The sequence below is a fragment of the Phodopus roborovskii genome, unplaced genomic scaffold (genome assembly GCF_943737965.1).
Source record: "Phodopus roborovskii unplaced genomic scaffold, PHOROB, whole genome shotgun sequence".
Classification (NCBI taxonomy): domain Eukaryota; kingdom Metazoa; phylum Chordata; class Mammalia; order Rodentia; family Cricetidae; genus Phodopus; species Phodopus roborovskii.
In genome coordinates, this window is record NW_026125291.1 from 126,953 (window position 1) to 143,742 (window position 16,790).

A 16,790-nucleotide genomic window follows, 5' to 3' on the forward strand; every position below is an offset into this window, starting at 1 on the left:
CAAAGGGAAGTGGTACAGTCGGTGGCCATTGGGCAGGTTTTAAGGAGTGGGAGTTTTAACTGGTGGTGTCTTATTTGGGGTCCTTAGGACCACTCTGGCCTCCAGTAATGCTGCCAGGGTTGTGGGCCCTAGTGTGGAGCCCAGGAGGAGGGATGGGCCTCTCTCTCTCTCTGAAATTTTTATAGTGATACATCAGCAAAACTTCTCTGTCCTCTACTTTAACCATGGCATTATGAAATCCTACAGTAGTAAGGATGAATCTCAGTCTTCAATTGTCTTTGTCTCTAAAATCTCACACAATTCATATTCAGTTTACATTAAGAAAACTAGAACTTGACTTGGGCTTTGGATTCCAAGAAAACTTTTTTCACATTTATGTATGTAATCCTTCCTTCCTTCCTTCCTCCCTTCCTTCCTTCCTTCCGACACACACATACACACACCCAGAGAGAGAGAAAGAGAGAGAGAGAGAGAATCCATGTACCCATGTGCTGGCACATGTGTGGAAGTCAGAAAACTTGTGGAGATTATTGATTATTTTTCCCACTATGTGGATTCTAGGGCTCAAACTCAGGTTGTCAGTATTGGCCACAGACACCTTTACCTGCTGAGCTATCTTGCTGGCCCCTGAAAGACAGCTCTAAACTGCTCATGCTGTAGTTCCTACACATGTAAATTTTCTATCTTTCCCTTCCCATTATAAGTTTGTCTACCTCCAAAGTTGGAGAAAGAATTTCAATCCTGTTCACTGTTAATTGTAAAAGAAAGTGTGGGATCCTCACATGGTCTATTGAACATCCTTTCAAGGTGTGTGTGTTTTTTCTCAGGAGAACAATGTTCCCAAAGCACAGCTGGAATTTTCATGTCCGTTGTGTGGTTATCTTGAAAAGTTTTTGCAGACAGAAATATATTTAAATTTCTATAGCGTCCATTCAGTCCTCCTATACCAATACCACTATAAACTTCCTTAACATTTCATCTTTGCCTTTCTGTCTCCTCCTCTCTTCCTCTGCCTCTTCCTTCTCTTCCTCCTTTGTTTTCCGGCAGAGTTTCATGTAGCTAAGGCTGGTCTTGAACTCATGATGAGACTAATTCACATTTTATCAAGTGTCTTTGTGTATGTTTGTGAGCAAATGTGTGCTCACTTGTGAGGAACTCAGAGGGTGAACTTGGAATGTCTTCTTCAGTTGTTTCTATACTTCACTCATTCAAAGTTTCTTCCTTAACCTGGAACTCATCATTTTGGCAAGTCTGGCTGGTCAGTAAGACCTTGGGATTCTTCATCTCCATCCTACAGAGCTGAAATCATAGGAGTGTCTATCATGCTAATGTGAAACTTTTATACATGGTGCTGGGTTTCCCAGTAAGCACAGTATCCACTGGGCCATCTTCCCAATTCCAGATGTTTTAATAGGAGAAACCTGTAATAAAGAGACAAGAAAGACCCTTTTCCCTAGAGAGACTTTGTTCTCTAAACACAATAAAACTGCAGTTTTCATTCTGTCTAAGGAAAGATTTTACTCTATACCTGAACTTTTCATGTAGTTCTAGAACACAACAAAAATCCATATTCAGTGGCCATTTTTAAGGACTCTATGTTTTCAATTTGTTAATCTAAACTTAAATGATACTGTGCTTATTTCTACTTTCATGGCAAGGATTATCTGTTTGGGTAGATTATCAGCATTCAACTCAAGTTCAGGTTGCTTTCTGCCATTTAAGTTTTTACAATCTAAAGGTATTAATGGGAAACAAGCAGCAGCAAACAACCCATAGATTTTCAATTTGGTGCTATTATGAGTAGTAATGACATCTCTGTCTTATGCTGTCCTGCTTGGCACGAGAAGCAACCATTATTTAGCATATACACACTCTGTGTTTTACCAATCATTGGTCACTTAGTAGCTCCACTGATTATGGGATGTACTGCCATAATATTATAGTACTTGTCCTCAAGGCACCCCTATTTTATTTATAATTGCTTTAAAGTTCAAGAGTATTCAAACAGACAAAGTGAAAAAGAGACTTGATAAAGACAAGTTACAAAGATATTCCCTAAGTGATAGCTATGGTCTCTTTTTTCTCTCCTGAGTAAACTGGAGGCAGTGGGGGGGTGTACAGGGAGGAGATGGGAGGGTGGGATGAGAACATGAGGGAACAGGATGGTCCAGTTGGGGGAGGGACAAGAGGAAGAGAGCAATGAAAGAGAAATATGGAGAGAGGAAGCCATTATGGGGTTAGGGAGAAATCTGGTGCTAGGGAAATTTTTGGGAATCTACAAGGATGAACCCAGCTAAGACTCCTAGCAATAGTGGACAGGGTGCCTTAACTGGCTTTCTTCTGTAATCAGATTGATTACTACCCTAATTGTCATCATAGAGCTATGGCCTTAATAAGAAAAAAAAGAAAGTATGCTGAGGTTCTGCAATATAAATCAATCTTCGGGGCTGAAGAGATGGCTCAGTTGTTAAGTACTGGCTGTTCTTCCCAGGTTCAATTCCCAACACCCATATATCACCTCACAACTGTAATTCCAGTTCTAGAGGATCTGACATCATCATACAGACATACATGTAGGCAAAGCACCAATGCATATAAAAATAAATAAATCTTAAAAAAAGAAATCAGTCTTCTGCAGGTAAAACTGTGAAGAAGAAAATTGGCATTGGTTCTGGAATTATGGTTACACCCTAGACTGCAAAATATGCAAACACAGTATGTGATAAGTACTGAGTTGAGACAGAAAAAACAGATTTGTGGGTAGAATGCAAGACAGAGGAAATGTCCAGTTTACAGCAATGCAGTGCTCCAAAATACCATTGTAAGGATACAGCAAAGTATCCTCAAATTATGTCTCTTACTTACTCCCTAAGAATAAGAAATGACAACACAGAATCAAGAATATGTTTGGACTGAAAAATACAGAAGTTACCAGAGAGACCATTTCAGAGGATGAAGAAATCAATTGAGAAAGGGCACCACCCACACAATCTTCAGCCATCATACAACTGGACAGTTTTGGGAAAGATGATTAATAGACCACGAAAGTGCAAAGGAAACACAAGAACAGAGAGGGACAGGTTTGCTTGTATTGTGTGTCTGTGTTGCACATATGATGATGTCACTTACTTCAGGACACACATACAGAGCATAGATTCTTAGAAATAAAATCTCTGGCCATGTATAGTGGCAACCTTTAATTCTATCACTCAGGGTTCAGAGCAAGTGTAATCTCTGTGGGTTTGAAACCATCCTGGTCTATATATCAAATTCCAGCACATCCAGAGCTGCATAGTGAAACCCTGTCTCAAAAACAAACGAAGAAACAAATAAACAAACAACCACCCCAACAACAAAAACCAAAGAAGGAAATAAAAACTCTGTGTTGTGCCAACATAAGCAGACAAAGTAGATAGCAGCATCTTGTTATGGAAAAGCTTCATCCCAGGAGTGAAAAAAAATTAGTGGAGGTGAGAGGTTTGAAATTTAAGGTCCTACAAATATCAGGACTCATTGAAAGCATCAGTGTTTATCCAAAACATAGTATCATTGTTTCAGACTTGGTAATATCTATAATTTGACATTCGCCAAGGGTCTTATAATGTACCTTCATAAATTAAAAAAAAAACTGTTGTGTGAAAAATTTCTATCATAAAACAATATATTTTCAATGAGACTAGTTGTTATGGATGTAAAGAAAAGCCCAATAAATTGTCATTAAAATAAGCCAGCCTTTTGTACTATACACTAAAAACAATCAGAAGCCATTAGAAGTTACAATTACAGAGACAAAATCACTACAGAATTCAACATTGGCTAATTGATTTTAGTTCATACAAAGAAATCTTTCTTCCATTAGTTCACTGATGTAATAATAACAAACCTTTAGACTTGCTGTTTTCAAAGTAAGAAATATTCAAGAAAATGTTTATGAACACACCGAGTTTTCCAGATAATTTGATTGCGCTTTTTGCTTTATTTTTATAAATCTGTTTCAGTATATACTACTGTTTATATACATAACATGTTTAAATACCTTAAAATTATAAACATTGGTTACTTCAAATATTTTTAGGTTTTATTAAATTTTGATTTTGTGAAAATATTCATTCATACCAGACATACAAACACATGTACTAAATATTGTTTTAAGATATTATATAGTTAATTTATGGCAATTAAAATAGTAAAAACTTAATTTAAAATGATAACATTTCACTTTAAATTTTGATTCAAGATTTATTCACTGATTGCATTTTTTTGAAGATAGGATCTAACTCTTACTATGTATCCCTGACTGGCTTGCTACTCAAAAGGCAAAGCCTGGCTTTGAACCTAGGGATCCTCCTGACTCAGACTCCCTTGTTCTGGGATGACAAACATGTGCCATTACACATGGTAGATCGCATTTGTGAAAACAATAATCCACATGATTATACAGAAATTATAAGTACTTATAATTTGTTTGCTCCATATAGCAGTCTAATATATACTATATCCAATTTATGTTATCTTATTTATTATATTCTTTCTATAAGGTTTAACTCCATGGTAATAAGACTTCTCTCTGATTTGATCTCTGATTATCTGTCTGTCATCTATCTCTAATCACTTACTCATCTATCAACCCAGTTGAGTCCCCACAACAGTGCTTGGTACATAGATGTTTTATGAGCTTAAGTTAAACCTAGGTTTTTAGATACACCAAAGTCTCCCAAAGCTTAAGTGTTTAGGACTGCAAGTCTTGCATTAACTCTTTCTTCAATCTTTGGCTCTCCCCATTATTCTCCTTAGTGCACTTTTGACTTCCTTATTCCTCAGAGTGTAAATCAGGGGGTTCAACAAAGGAGTTACCAGAGTATAGAAAAGTGCAATGCTTTTGTTCACATCCTGTGAGTAACTGGAGGGAGGCTGGAGGTACATGGAGATGAGGGTGCCAAAGAAGATAATCACTACCAGAAGGTGAGAGCCACAGGTTCCGAAGGCCTTCCGCCTCCCCTGGGCTGACTTTATCTTTAGAACTGCATGAGTAATGTGGCCATAGGACACTAATATAAGCGAGAGGGGTACCACCAAGAAGAAGACACTGACAGCAAAGAGTTCAGCCTCGTTAATGAAGGTGTTAGTGCAGGCCAGTTTCAGCATCACCGGAATTTCACAGAAGAAATGGTCCAGCTGGTTTCTGCCGCAGAGAGGAAGAGTCATGGTCAATGCTGTCTGTACCACAGAATTGCCAAACCCTGTGAGCCAGGCAGTTATAACCAGCTGTAAGCAAAGCTGTGGGTGCATGATCACCATGTAGTGGAGTGGGCGGCAGACAGCGGCATAGCGATCATAAGCCATCACAGACAAGAGAACACACTCCACTCCCCCAAGTCCCAGGGCGATAAAGAGTTGTGTCACACAGCCACCATAAGTGATAGTCTTGTCCTTCCCCTTGAAGTTGAACAGTGTCTGAGGTACGGTGCAAGTAGTCAAACAAAGATCCATAAAGGAGAGATTAGAAAGGAAGAAATACATGGGGGTATGGAGGTGAGAGTCTACAACTGACAGCAGTATGATGGTGGTGTTGCCTACAAAGCTCAAGAAATAGATGACTAGGATGACCACGAAGAGAGCTGTTTCCAGCTGAGGCCTGTTGGAGAAACCCAGGAGAATGAATCCAGAAAAGAGGCTGCCATTAGCTCGGTCCATTGCAGGCTACCTGTGGGAAGCAAGAGACCTAACACTTACTTGGAGACCAATTTCCTGTTCTTTGCCTGAGTAAACATAGCTTAATTGGGAAACTACTCACATTTTTTGCTGGAAAGCAGTTACTGAGTTGCAGTTTTCCATGACAACAGGATTTCCTATGTGTTTCTAGCAAGGGCAGTGTTATTGCTACCTTCATTGAGAACACGAGTGTGTTAAGCTTTAAACAGCCTTTAAGACAAAGGCTTTTTCTCTGGGTGAAGTCATCTAATAAATGACAGTGGGTTTAATTTGAATCTACACTATGATCTCACAACTGCCAAGGACCCTGGCCTTTTGTGATTGGATGAACTTTAAAGAAACTTGAATGTCTCAAAATTAAATGCTCTTCCTGGATAGTGAGACCAACAACTAACTTATCCACCATCATGGAGCCCTCATCTAGTACCTGTCAGAAACAGAAGCAAACACCCATAACTAAACACTGAGTCGAATTAGAATCCAGACACACAGAGAGAGGACAAGTCCAGGTTTCAGACACACATAGAGACAGCTGACCTGAACAAGGAGGAGCTAACAGGCCCCCAGACTGATAGCTGGGAATCCAGAATGGGACTGATTCAGGACCCCCTGAATATGGGTCTCAGCTAGAAGGACTGAGCAGTCTAAGGGACCTCAGACAGTGGAGCCAGGATGTATTCCTGGTGCACAAAAAGGACCTTGCGGACACATCCCCCATGGAGGGATACTGCCTTAACCTAGAGACAGGAGAGAAGCCCTAGTCCCTACTTCAAATGACTTGACAGATTTACATGACCCCACCTGGATGGCATTGCCCTCCATGTGGAATTGGGGTGGGGGGATGGGAGGGAAGCGTGGTCAGGGTGCATGTGAGGGGGCAGAGAGGGTAAGAGGAAGGGAGGGAGGGAGAGAAGGAGAGGGAACTGAGATGGGCATGTAAAGTAAAAAAAAATAATAAAATAAAAAAAATAAATTTTCCTTGCTAAGATGTACATTTTCTTTTGTCTTGATTCTATTATCTTGGGAATCATCAAATAATTGAAAAATTTTAAAATGGTTTTCCTAGTTCTTTTCTGCTCAGAGAAAACATTTATTTTTCTGAAAATGCAAGGAAATGCAACATTTTAATACATAACAAACGGAATATGGACAGGTCCTATAATCTAGAAGCATTTTAATGATTGGAAAGCCACAACTGTAAATGTTTTTAGATTTCAGGGTAGCAACCTTGATTCCTCATCATCGCTGCCATCCAGCAAAGGTCTGGGACTATCTGTCCAATGCGTCTTCTTTTCTTTTCTCCCACTTTATATTTTAAAAAGTTATCAGTGTAACAGAAAATTTTTCCAACTTTTTATCTGAACTTAAAAAAACCCAGCTTCATAAAAGAATCCACTTTCCTATTTAAATAATTGGTCCTGAAGTTTCTAATGCATTTCTTTTTCTCATAGACTTCCCATGATTCAAATTTAGTACTACATATTACCAGAGCCCCCAGCATGATGAGCATACATTCTACAACTGAGCTACATCTCCAGCCCTAACAGCAGAATAACTATAACCTACAGAGGAGACTGGGTAATAGAAGAGGGCAATAAAATATAATGACAGATATGTATGAAGATACCATAAAGAAATCAATTAATTTGCATAGTAACCTAAAAAGTTAAAGAAAAAGTCTTCAATATTACATAACATGAAAATAAAAATAAATGGGTCTAGGCAAACTTCTTGAGCAAATAAAAGCCCTAAATAAAATAAAATGAAATAATAATATAAGCTTAAAATTGTCATAGGCTAGCTGGACATGGTACACACACGTGATTTCAGGGTAAAAGGATCAGTTTTTCAAAGCCATCTCCTGTTACATGGAAAGTTCAAGACTGGGTGGGGCTATGAGACCATGTCTTTAAAATGCCCATGGATTATTAGTAATCAATTTTGTGTTACTGGAAGTTTTATCTGTCCTGGAGGAAGATCTTGAACAATAGCTATGCAATAGTTGCCTATGCAATAGTTGCAAAACCCAGTCTGTTTGGGAAGATGCAGCTTTATTTCAATTTCTTCCCAACCATTAGAGGTAGATGTCAATAAGCAGACCAGAATAGTCAAACATTAAGCTTTTTATTGTAGTCTTGTGGGGAATCTTGTAGGACTCTGTAAATCCTTTATACATATAATTCTCTGCCCACAAGGTTTCTGACTGGCTGAGGAGAAACTTTACCCTCTGTCTGCTGTGCCTTTTTTGTTGGATACTTAGGTCCCAAATTATATTCTTTTTAGTGATTGCTTTAGTGGCAGTTACTGTCATGACAAAAAGGAAGATAATTTGGAATAAATTCTAAAATCTTATAAAATTGGAACACAATACTTGCATTCTGAACATAAATCTGAAATTAATAAGTCTTGAGATTTTAAAGTCTGCTTCTCTGCCACCATTTCTCAGCCGTTTCTCTTTCTAAACAGAAGAGAAATGTTACTGCCTTTCTGTCCTTTAGTTGAACCCAGGCAGTCTCAATAGCTTGAACACCCTATTTCAAATAAGAACTCATCAGCAAATATGCACATTCTGTTCTTCAGTGATAATAGGTTTCAGATTAGCAGAGCTTGTTTCAAGACATCCAGAATGCTCAATGTAGTGTTCAACCTAAGAATTGGTTTTTAATGAATGCTCTTGGCACGTACCTTTGGTTCTTCCTACAAAGATTCTCAGTGTTCCACAGAAGATAATCTGAAGCCAGAAAGACATACATTCTGATCTCAGTGTTCCACAGAAGATAATCTGAAGCCAGAAAGACATACATTCTGATAGAACATATGCAATTCATTGTAATCACAAGGCAGAATAAAATTATCACAGGTTATTTCAAGTTCTGTTTCCATATGGTTGTGTTAGTTCTTCAGGACTGCCCATGATGAATACAAGGGCTCAACACAGGAGAAATCTATAGTTGTGGAGGTTTTACATCCCAAATCCACGTATGAATAGGGCTGGATCCCTCTCAAACCTTTACAAACCTGAGCCCTTTCTTGTGTCATTTTGTCCTTCTGGTAGTTTGCTGGCACTGCATAAAATCCTGTGGTCTGTTCTCAGGGAGCTTCAATCTCTGTCTTCATGGCAAATAGCGTTTTCTGTTTTTCTTCTAAGTCTAGTGGTCATACTGGCTTGAGGCTCACTAAATTAACTGTAATGTCATGTTGATTATATATGCAAAGGCAGGCACTAGAGTTTAGGATTTCTGATGGGCTTTTTTTTTCAGGGGGATGTCAACTTATGAAAATATCTTAATTATATATCAAAGTGTAATGCTTTCTTATTGTAAATTCATTCCCATTGAGTGGTGGAAGACCAAAGATGAGGGTAGTTTTAGTCTATTTCAAATTTAAAAATGATATAAATTGGCCATGGCCATTGTTGACATTATGACTTAGTATTTATTTCTTCTGCTTCACACATTATGAAAATCTCTCGCTAGGAATACCTAGCTAAAGCTCTTCATAATGCATCTTTGCTACAATTGAAAGATTGAAATCAATACAGAAAGCACATTTTATGACTTGTGGAATTTCTCCATGGTATTTAATTTGAATGGGACAGAAAATACTTACACCCTTTTACTTCTAGAATGTAAGGATACTTGTCTAATCTGGAATTCAGAATCCTACTCTGGGCTAGAATTTATTTTATTAGTAAACATATTATAGATATTATTTCTCCAGGTAATATCCAGAATTCTATAGCATCTAAATCAGAAGTGCAATGAACAACCTTAGCTGACTTGGAGCAACTGAACTGGTGTTGAATCAAAAATGCTGAATCTTCTGTAGATGAGAAACAAAGATTGCTGTCAGTTGCCTTCTGGAAGAAACAAGGTGGTCTCTGAACCCTGAAGACTGGTGTTGGTGGGAATTTTAATATTAGGCTAATTAAAATCACATATTTAAACATGGCACATTCTGTGATCACCAGTCTGTGAGTCTGGCTCAAGAATCGCAGGGCAGGGTTATGTGTTGGGATAAGTAAAATAGAATTCCTTAGATAGAGTAAGAATAAATATCACAAGAAAGTAGAGTTTAAATATGTTGTTCTTTGGATGATCTTTAAATGTGGTTAATGATCAAATGCTATGCAGGCCTTTGAATTTGATAGCAATTTCTTCAAAAGTTGACATAACCTGTGTCACCCCTATGGTTTTCCTATTCATTATAGAGTCCTACAACTAAACAGAAGTTGAATCTGAATTCTGTGGAATCTGCCCATGAATAAAAGGGCAAATGTTATATCAGAGGAATCTTTTTATGAGCCACCAAGATCCAGGATCTACTTTGGGGACCAAGATGCTCAAGGATGTGCTTATTTTCAGTGGCCCCAAGAGTGTCTTGCCCCACGTAACTCATTAGCCCCTGTTCAGGTATCCAGAGTTTGACGCCTCCAGGGAGCAGCTGAAGTAGAAGGCTCTGGAGATAGCAACAGAGAATCCACCTTTTCCTGCCAAAATTGATGGCGATCCTATTGTAACTAATTCATTTCCATCTGACATACCTAATGGAATTGTTGATATATCAGGGGTCAATCCTTAAATTCTTCATATTTCAAAAATACTTTTTTCTACTTAAAAGGAAAGAGGTCCTCAAATGTAAAATTCTGGGATTTTCCCCCATATTACTTTGTGCTTGTGCTATTTATCCAGTAAGTTTTTCAGTGGTCTATCAACTATATTGTCTTCCAGGGGTCTTGAGACTTTGTCAGTCAGTCATAGCTGGTCTACTCTATCATCATCAGCCTTAAATCCATAGCCTAAAATATGTTCAAGTGTCTCCTATCATAAAGATATAAAGAGGGGGCTAGGCATGTAGCTTTGTGATAGAGTTTGTGTTTGAGGCCTTCAGTTCAAGCCCTAGGAGTAAAAAACAAGCAAAAAGCAAAACAGAATTAAAGCCACCCCCATCTCTTCTTTTTTTAAATGACAGTTTCTCCCTATATAGTCCTGGCTGACTTTGAACTCATGGGGATTCTCCTGCCTCACCCTCTCAGAGTACTGCAAGTAAGGGTCTGAGCCACTGTGTCCAGCTCATTTCATTCTGTCTAAGTTCTTTTCATCCATTAACTTGGAACAATATATTCATACTTTTCTCCTCCCAATAAAAATCCCATGTGTCATGATTTCTTTGCTTATTACTCTGGTGATAAATTGCATTATTTAATAACAGCTTGTTTCATTTTTTTGTTGTTTTTTGTTTTTTTCTGTTATTCCTTGGGTTCAGAGTTACCTGTTTTGTTTTTGGGTTTCTTTTCTTTGCTGGGAAAAAAAACCTCTGAATTTTTATTTTTATTTATTTAGTTTATTTTGGGTGCTAGGGATTGAGCCCAGCCTTTTTGTATGTTAGTGAAATGTTCTTCTATGAAACAATACCACAGCCCTTTAATTTTTTTTTTTTTACTTGGAAATGGTCTCACTAGTTGCCCAGGCTTACCTTAAACTATTGATTCAGCTGCCTCAACCTCCGGAGTAGCTGAGATTATAGATGGACACCACAGTGCCTGGTTGAATTCTGTATGCTTGCAGGATGGGGGCAAAAGTTGACATCCAGTGTCTTTTTCATTTGATCTCCACTTCAGTTTTTTGAGACAGGGTTTCTCATTGAATCTGGAGCTCACTAATTTGGCTAAGCTGGCTGGCTAACAGGCCCCTGGTACCCTACAGTCTCTCTCCCTGGTTCTGGTATTGCTGGAACTTTTGTATAGATGCTGGGGATCCAAACTCAGGTCCTTATGTTTGCATAGCAAGCATTTTATTAATTGGAGCATCTTCTCAGATCTGAAAATTTACTTTTAATTGTTAAAATAATTATATATATATGCTATAATGCATGCATATTATGCAGTGATTAAATAATAATAAGTAGCATATGTATCACCTCAAATCTTGATTAGTCATATTGATGAGATCAACTGAAATCTCTGGCTTGCTTAAAATACATACTATATTAATATTAACTATCATCCCTCCCTCTCTGCAACAGAACATCAGGACCTGTTTCCTGTAATTGTAACTTTGAATTCACAGACTAATATCCTCTCACTACATTTCTGCTTACCTGCTTTTGGCCAGTCTTTGGCAACCACTGTGTACTGTTCTCTGCAGGTCTGCTGACTGGTTAGCTTCTGAACATATGAAGTAACAGCTGTCGTGGGTCACATAACCCAGGTGTGCAGCAGAGAGGAAAGGAGATTTCGGGATCATGGCTGCCAATGAAGCAACAGTTTCTACTATAACCCTCTCCCAATCTGTAAATACTACATCACAGTGGAAAATTACAGGAATTATATGCTTAGCTCCTCCCTATGAGTGTGTGTTGTCACGAGGTGTGTTGTCACAAGATGTGGGTTATCAGAACAGGAAGAATACCAACAACAACCTTGCGGCAAGGAGTTCTAGCCAACAGCTTCAGGCTTCCTCAAGATGCCTCGGGGGTCCATGCAGGGTCTACAGGTCCCCCTTTCCTTTAATATAAACTAACACCTGCCTTAGGTGGCAGAGGACATCAGCATAATTCCTTATCCATTATTGGAGAGTTCACCCAGGCCCATAACTTTCCTGTCTTACGTTGGATATTTGCCCTCTCTGCCTTATCCGTGACTGCTAATACAAGATAGACATTGCTACAGGGTTCCTGCTTCATGGAAGAGTCTGTCAGACAGTCTGCAGGACACAGACAAAAGTGACTGACAAACTGCCAATACAGGTGGACAGTTTAAAGTTTCCTGCTTTGCTGAGAAGTCTGCCAGACACACTATGGCCTATAGGCTGAAGATGGAACATTTCAGAAGAATTTTGGGTGACTGACCAGGGTAGTTGTCTCTGTCATTCTAGAGTTATGAATTATCCTTCTGTGGTCTCTGATGGAGTTGAAGACAGATAGTTATGGTTATAGTTTTTCCTTAGTTAGGATTAAAGATAAATTATATAAGACTTTAAACTCACAAAGATAGGACAGATGATGGAATATTTTCTTTGAATCTTACTAAATGTTAATGGACTAAATATTGTTAACTGTGATTCTTATTTGATAACTGTTGTGTGATATATTTTGCTATGCTAAGGTTAAAACCCGTCTTTTTATTTTAGACAGAAAAGAGGAGATGATGGGAGATGTCATTCTGTAAATATGTTTCTCGTATTGATTAATGAATAAAACACTGTTGGCCAATAGGAAAGCAAGATAGGCAGGACTAAGAGACAAGGAGGATTCCAGAAGTAGTAGGGGAGGAGTTCCAAGATGGTGGACTGAGAGAGTAGAATGCCAGCCACTCTCTCCGGTAAGATAAGACCACGTGGAAATACTTAGATTGATAGAAATTGGTTAATACTTAAGACAGAGGCTAGCCAATAAGAAACAAGTAATTGGCCAACTGAATTATATCTAATACAGTCTCTGTGTGTTATTTGGGACTGGCGCGGCTCTGGGCCCAGGTTGGCAGGAAAAAAACCTTACTCCTAATAGTGTACTATTCTCTATTTCTCTAAAGACAGCATTTCCAGATTTTGCACTTGAGCTTTTAAGGACTCATCTTTCTGTTTCTGGCTCATGTCACTTCACAATTACCAGTTACATACATGTTATTTCAAATGATAAAATTTCATTTTTTTTTAATGCTCACAAAACAACTGTATACCAACCATGGCAGCACAGGTCTCAGATTCTACCATTTTGCAGGTGAAGGAAGGAGGATAAAGAGTTCCAATGCAGGGTAAGCTAGATAAGACCAGGATTTACAAACAAGCAAACACCAAAACAACATAAAAAATTCAATTGTATATATTGAGCACTTAATCCATTTACCCATTGATAACACCTTAGTTTGAAGAATCTTCCTATTGTATAAAAATGATAGTTTCCAGTCTTTTTTTTTTTTTTTTTGTAAACCAAGTTGCATTAGCAATTTTTCTCTTTGCCTTTATTTAAACAGTTCTCAAAACATTTGAGTGAATTGGGCCTCCTTTGGTAAGCAAAGGACATGAAAATAATATTTAAAAAATGAACAGGCAGTCTTCAGTTTATCCATGACACAGGTGTGGTGATCCCTTCTCTCACTCCATCCTTTGAAGCACCCAGTATTATCATATAGTCTAAAAGCTAGAAGAGTACATTTGTGGTGGAATGTATTATCACTGGTTGATAACTAGTTGAAATACCATTATCTCTTTGTAACAGCCTTAACAAACACAGCCTTTTAAAGACATGTATCTGTAGCTCTTATTCCCTGCTATATATATTATAGATTACATAAAGGCTGACAAATCCACAGTAATGTAAGCATTAAGCATTTGCTGTATGGAAAGAATTTTGTTCTAATACTAGCAGCACAGAGTTACAGCATATTTAACACTTAATTGCAAGTATATTTATTGAATATGGCAAGTTTCATGGACTCCTGAAAGAAAATGAATATTTTTATTTTAAAGTCTTTTACTGGTAACTTAAGAGTGGTTCTGGTTTAGCATTAATATTTAGAAAGAAAAGTAAAAATCAAACTTGTTTATTGTTGCTTTTGCCATTTGGTAGCATTTTACACACAGGCTTCGATCTTCATAATACCCTGGATTCAGTAGAAAAACCTTTTAAATGAAGTTTGTACAATAGAAACTTCTCAGCAGTCAAAATTTGGACTGTAAAAAAAATACATGCAAAACATACTTTTCTGAAAACACTTAACTTTGAACAAAGCACCGAACTACACAAATGCAGAATGAAAACAGCATTTCAACTCCACCAAAAGCAGTCATCATAAAAGGTGTAAAAGTCACTTAACTTCACTAGGCACTGTTCACTTTTTTAAACAGGAGACAATAGAAAATATTGCCCACAAACAATATCCCAGCTCTATGGCAGGTTTCAGAAACTCTTCAACTTCATGCTTTAATAGCGGCAGGTGAGTATGATCGTGATCTGGAACGTGACCTGTATCCTCCACGACTGTAGTAAGGAGAAGGGGACCGCCTTCTGTATTTGATCCCTGTCTTGAGCAGCTCTCTATCTACCTCCTCCTCCACCACCTCCTCTGTATGATCTGCTATAATAGTCCCGATCATCATAGCCCCGATCATATCCCTCTGTCATAATAATCGCGGTGGCGTGAACTGCCATAGGTGGGTCTCCCCATGTAAATTCCTGGTGTTGGGGTATGGGGCCTTTTTGTTATGGAGAAATCAACCCTGATTCGACGTCCATGAAGCTCCATTCCATTGGCACGTTCTTTTTAAGCTTCCTTGGCATAATCCACATTTTCAAAATACACAAAGGCAAATCCTCTTGAACGTCTAGACTGCTGGTCATATACAATAGACACATCAGCAATGGGGGCCATATTTAGAGAACACTTCTCTTAGGTCTCTTTCTGTGGTGTACAAGCTCAACCCAAACACTCCAAGACATCAGTTGGGATCAGGATTTGCCCAGTTTCCAACATGTCGCCTTCGAGTAGACATGGGAGAATGGCTGGGGCTATGCCGTCTTCGATAATCTCAGCTGTAAGACCTGCTCCGGGATCGTCTATGGGGAGCAGGGGATCGTGATCATGACCTTGTATAATGCCTTCTAGAACTTCTTCTGGATCTAGACCTAGATTCAGATCTGGACCTTGGATTTTGATCTAGAACTCCTGAATCTTCCTTGGAGCGTGACATTGCAGGGGTGTGCCGTGCAGATTTCCCCCGATCCATGAGCACTTCCACTTCTGGAAGCAGAACGGGATTCCCGTTCGCCGTAGATCCTGCTAGCGCTGTCGCTCATGACTCCAGATGGCTGTCACCCACTCCTGGCCTTACGGAAGCTGTCAAGCTCCTGCCTTCTCTACAGAGGCCCCGCCGCAGCCTCTCGCGACCACACACTGAGACAATAATTTCCAGTCTTGCTAAAGATGATTGCAAGATCATCACTGATGGGATGCAGAGATGGCTCAGTGGTTACCAAGCACCAACTATTCTTTCAGAGGACCTGGGTTCAATTCTCAAGAACCCACATGGTTCTGAGCTCACAACTGTCTATAACTCCAAGATCTGACATTCTCGCACAGACATTCCATGCAGGTAAAACACTAATACAAATAAAATTAAACATAAATAGATCATTTTTTAAAAGGATCATCACTGATTTCAGACTGAAGACTCTTTTTCCCCAATCTACTCCTCATAAAGGGTAGGGCCTGCCATGGGGAATCAACAAAGCCTGGCACATTAAAGTGAAGTAGGACCAAATCCCTACCGCCCCCCATGCATCAAGGGCTGAGCAAGGCATCCTATCATAGAGAATGGGCTCCAAAAGCCAGCTCGTGCATCAGGGACAGATCCTGGGTGCACTGCTGTGGCTCTACAAACAGACCAGCTTTCACACAACTGTTACCCACATGCAGAGGGCCTAGCTAGGTCCATGCAGCTTCCCACCTATTGTCTAGAGACCATGAGTTCCCATTATTTTGGGTCTGCCATCTCTGTGGGTTTCCCCCATCATGATCTTGATCTCCTTACTCATAAATTCCCCCTTCCTTCTCTTTGACTGGACTTTCGAACTCAGCCACTGCTTGGCTATGGATCTCTGGAATCTGCTTTCACTGTGTTACTGGATGAAGCTTCTATGATGACAATATTATTACAGGAGAAGACCAGTTCAGGCACCCTGTACACTATTGCTAAGAGTCTTAGCTGGGGTCATCCTTGAGGACTCTTGGGAATTTTCCTAGCACCAGCTTTCTCCCTAACCTCATAGCGGCTCTCTATCAAGGCATCTCTTTCATTGCTCTCCTACTCTGTCCCTCCTCAACTCAACCACCCTGTTCCCCCATGTTCTCATCTCCTCCATGCCCCTCCTCTACCAATCCCAAAAAGAAAACTTCAAAACGCACCTATTTCCCTTCAATTTACAGATGTTGAGCCTACAATTTTTTTCATTGAATTGCTATGTAATCTCATTATTTTGGTCATGTCATAAACATCAATCCATTAATAAGGCTTACACCTACATTAATGTGCACCTATAGGTGACATTAACAAAGAGTTTTTCTCAATGTGAGAAATAAG

The 16,790-nt window shown here is 39.1% G+C and overlaps 1 protein-coding gene and 1 pseudogene across 1 annotated transcript; both read right to left on the reverse strand.

The window, feature by feature from the left end:
* Positions 1 to 4,761: 4,761 nt before the first annotated feature.
* Positions 4,762 to 5,694, reverse strand: LOC127234152 (putative olfactory receptor 2B8). Its single transcript, XM_051200952.1, has one exon. The coding sequence runs from the start codon at positions 5,692 to 5,694 to the stop codon at positions 4,762 to 4,764; it is 933 nt and encodes a 310-aa protein (XP_051056909.1).
* Positions 5,695 to 14,059: 8,365 nt separating this feature from the next.
* Positions 14,060 to 15,507, reverse strand: LOC127234151 (transformer-2 protein homolog beta-like; annotated as a pseudogene).
* Between the last annotated feature and the right edge of the window lie 1,283 nt (positions 15,508 to 16,790).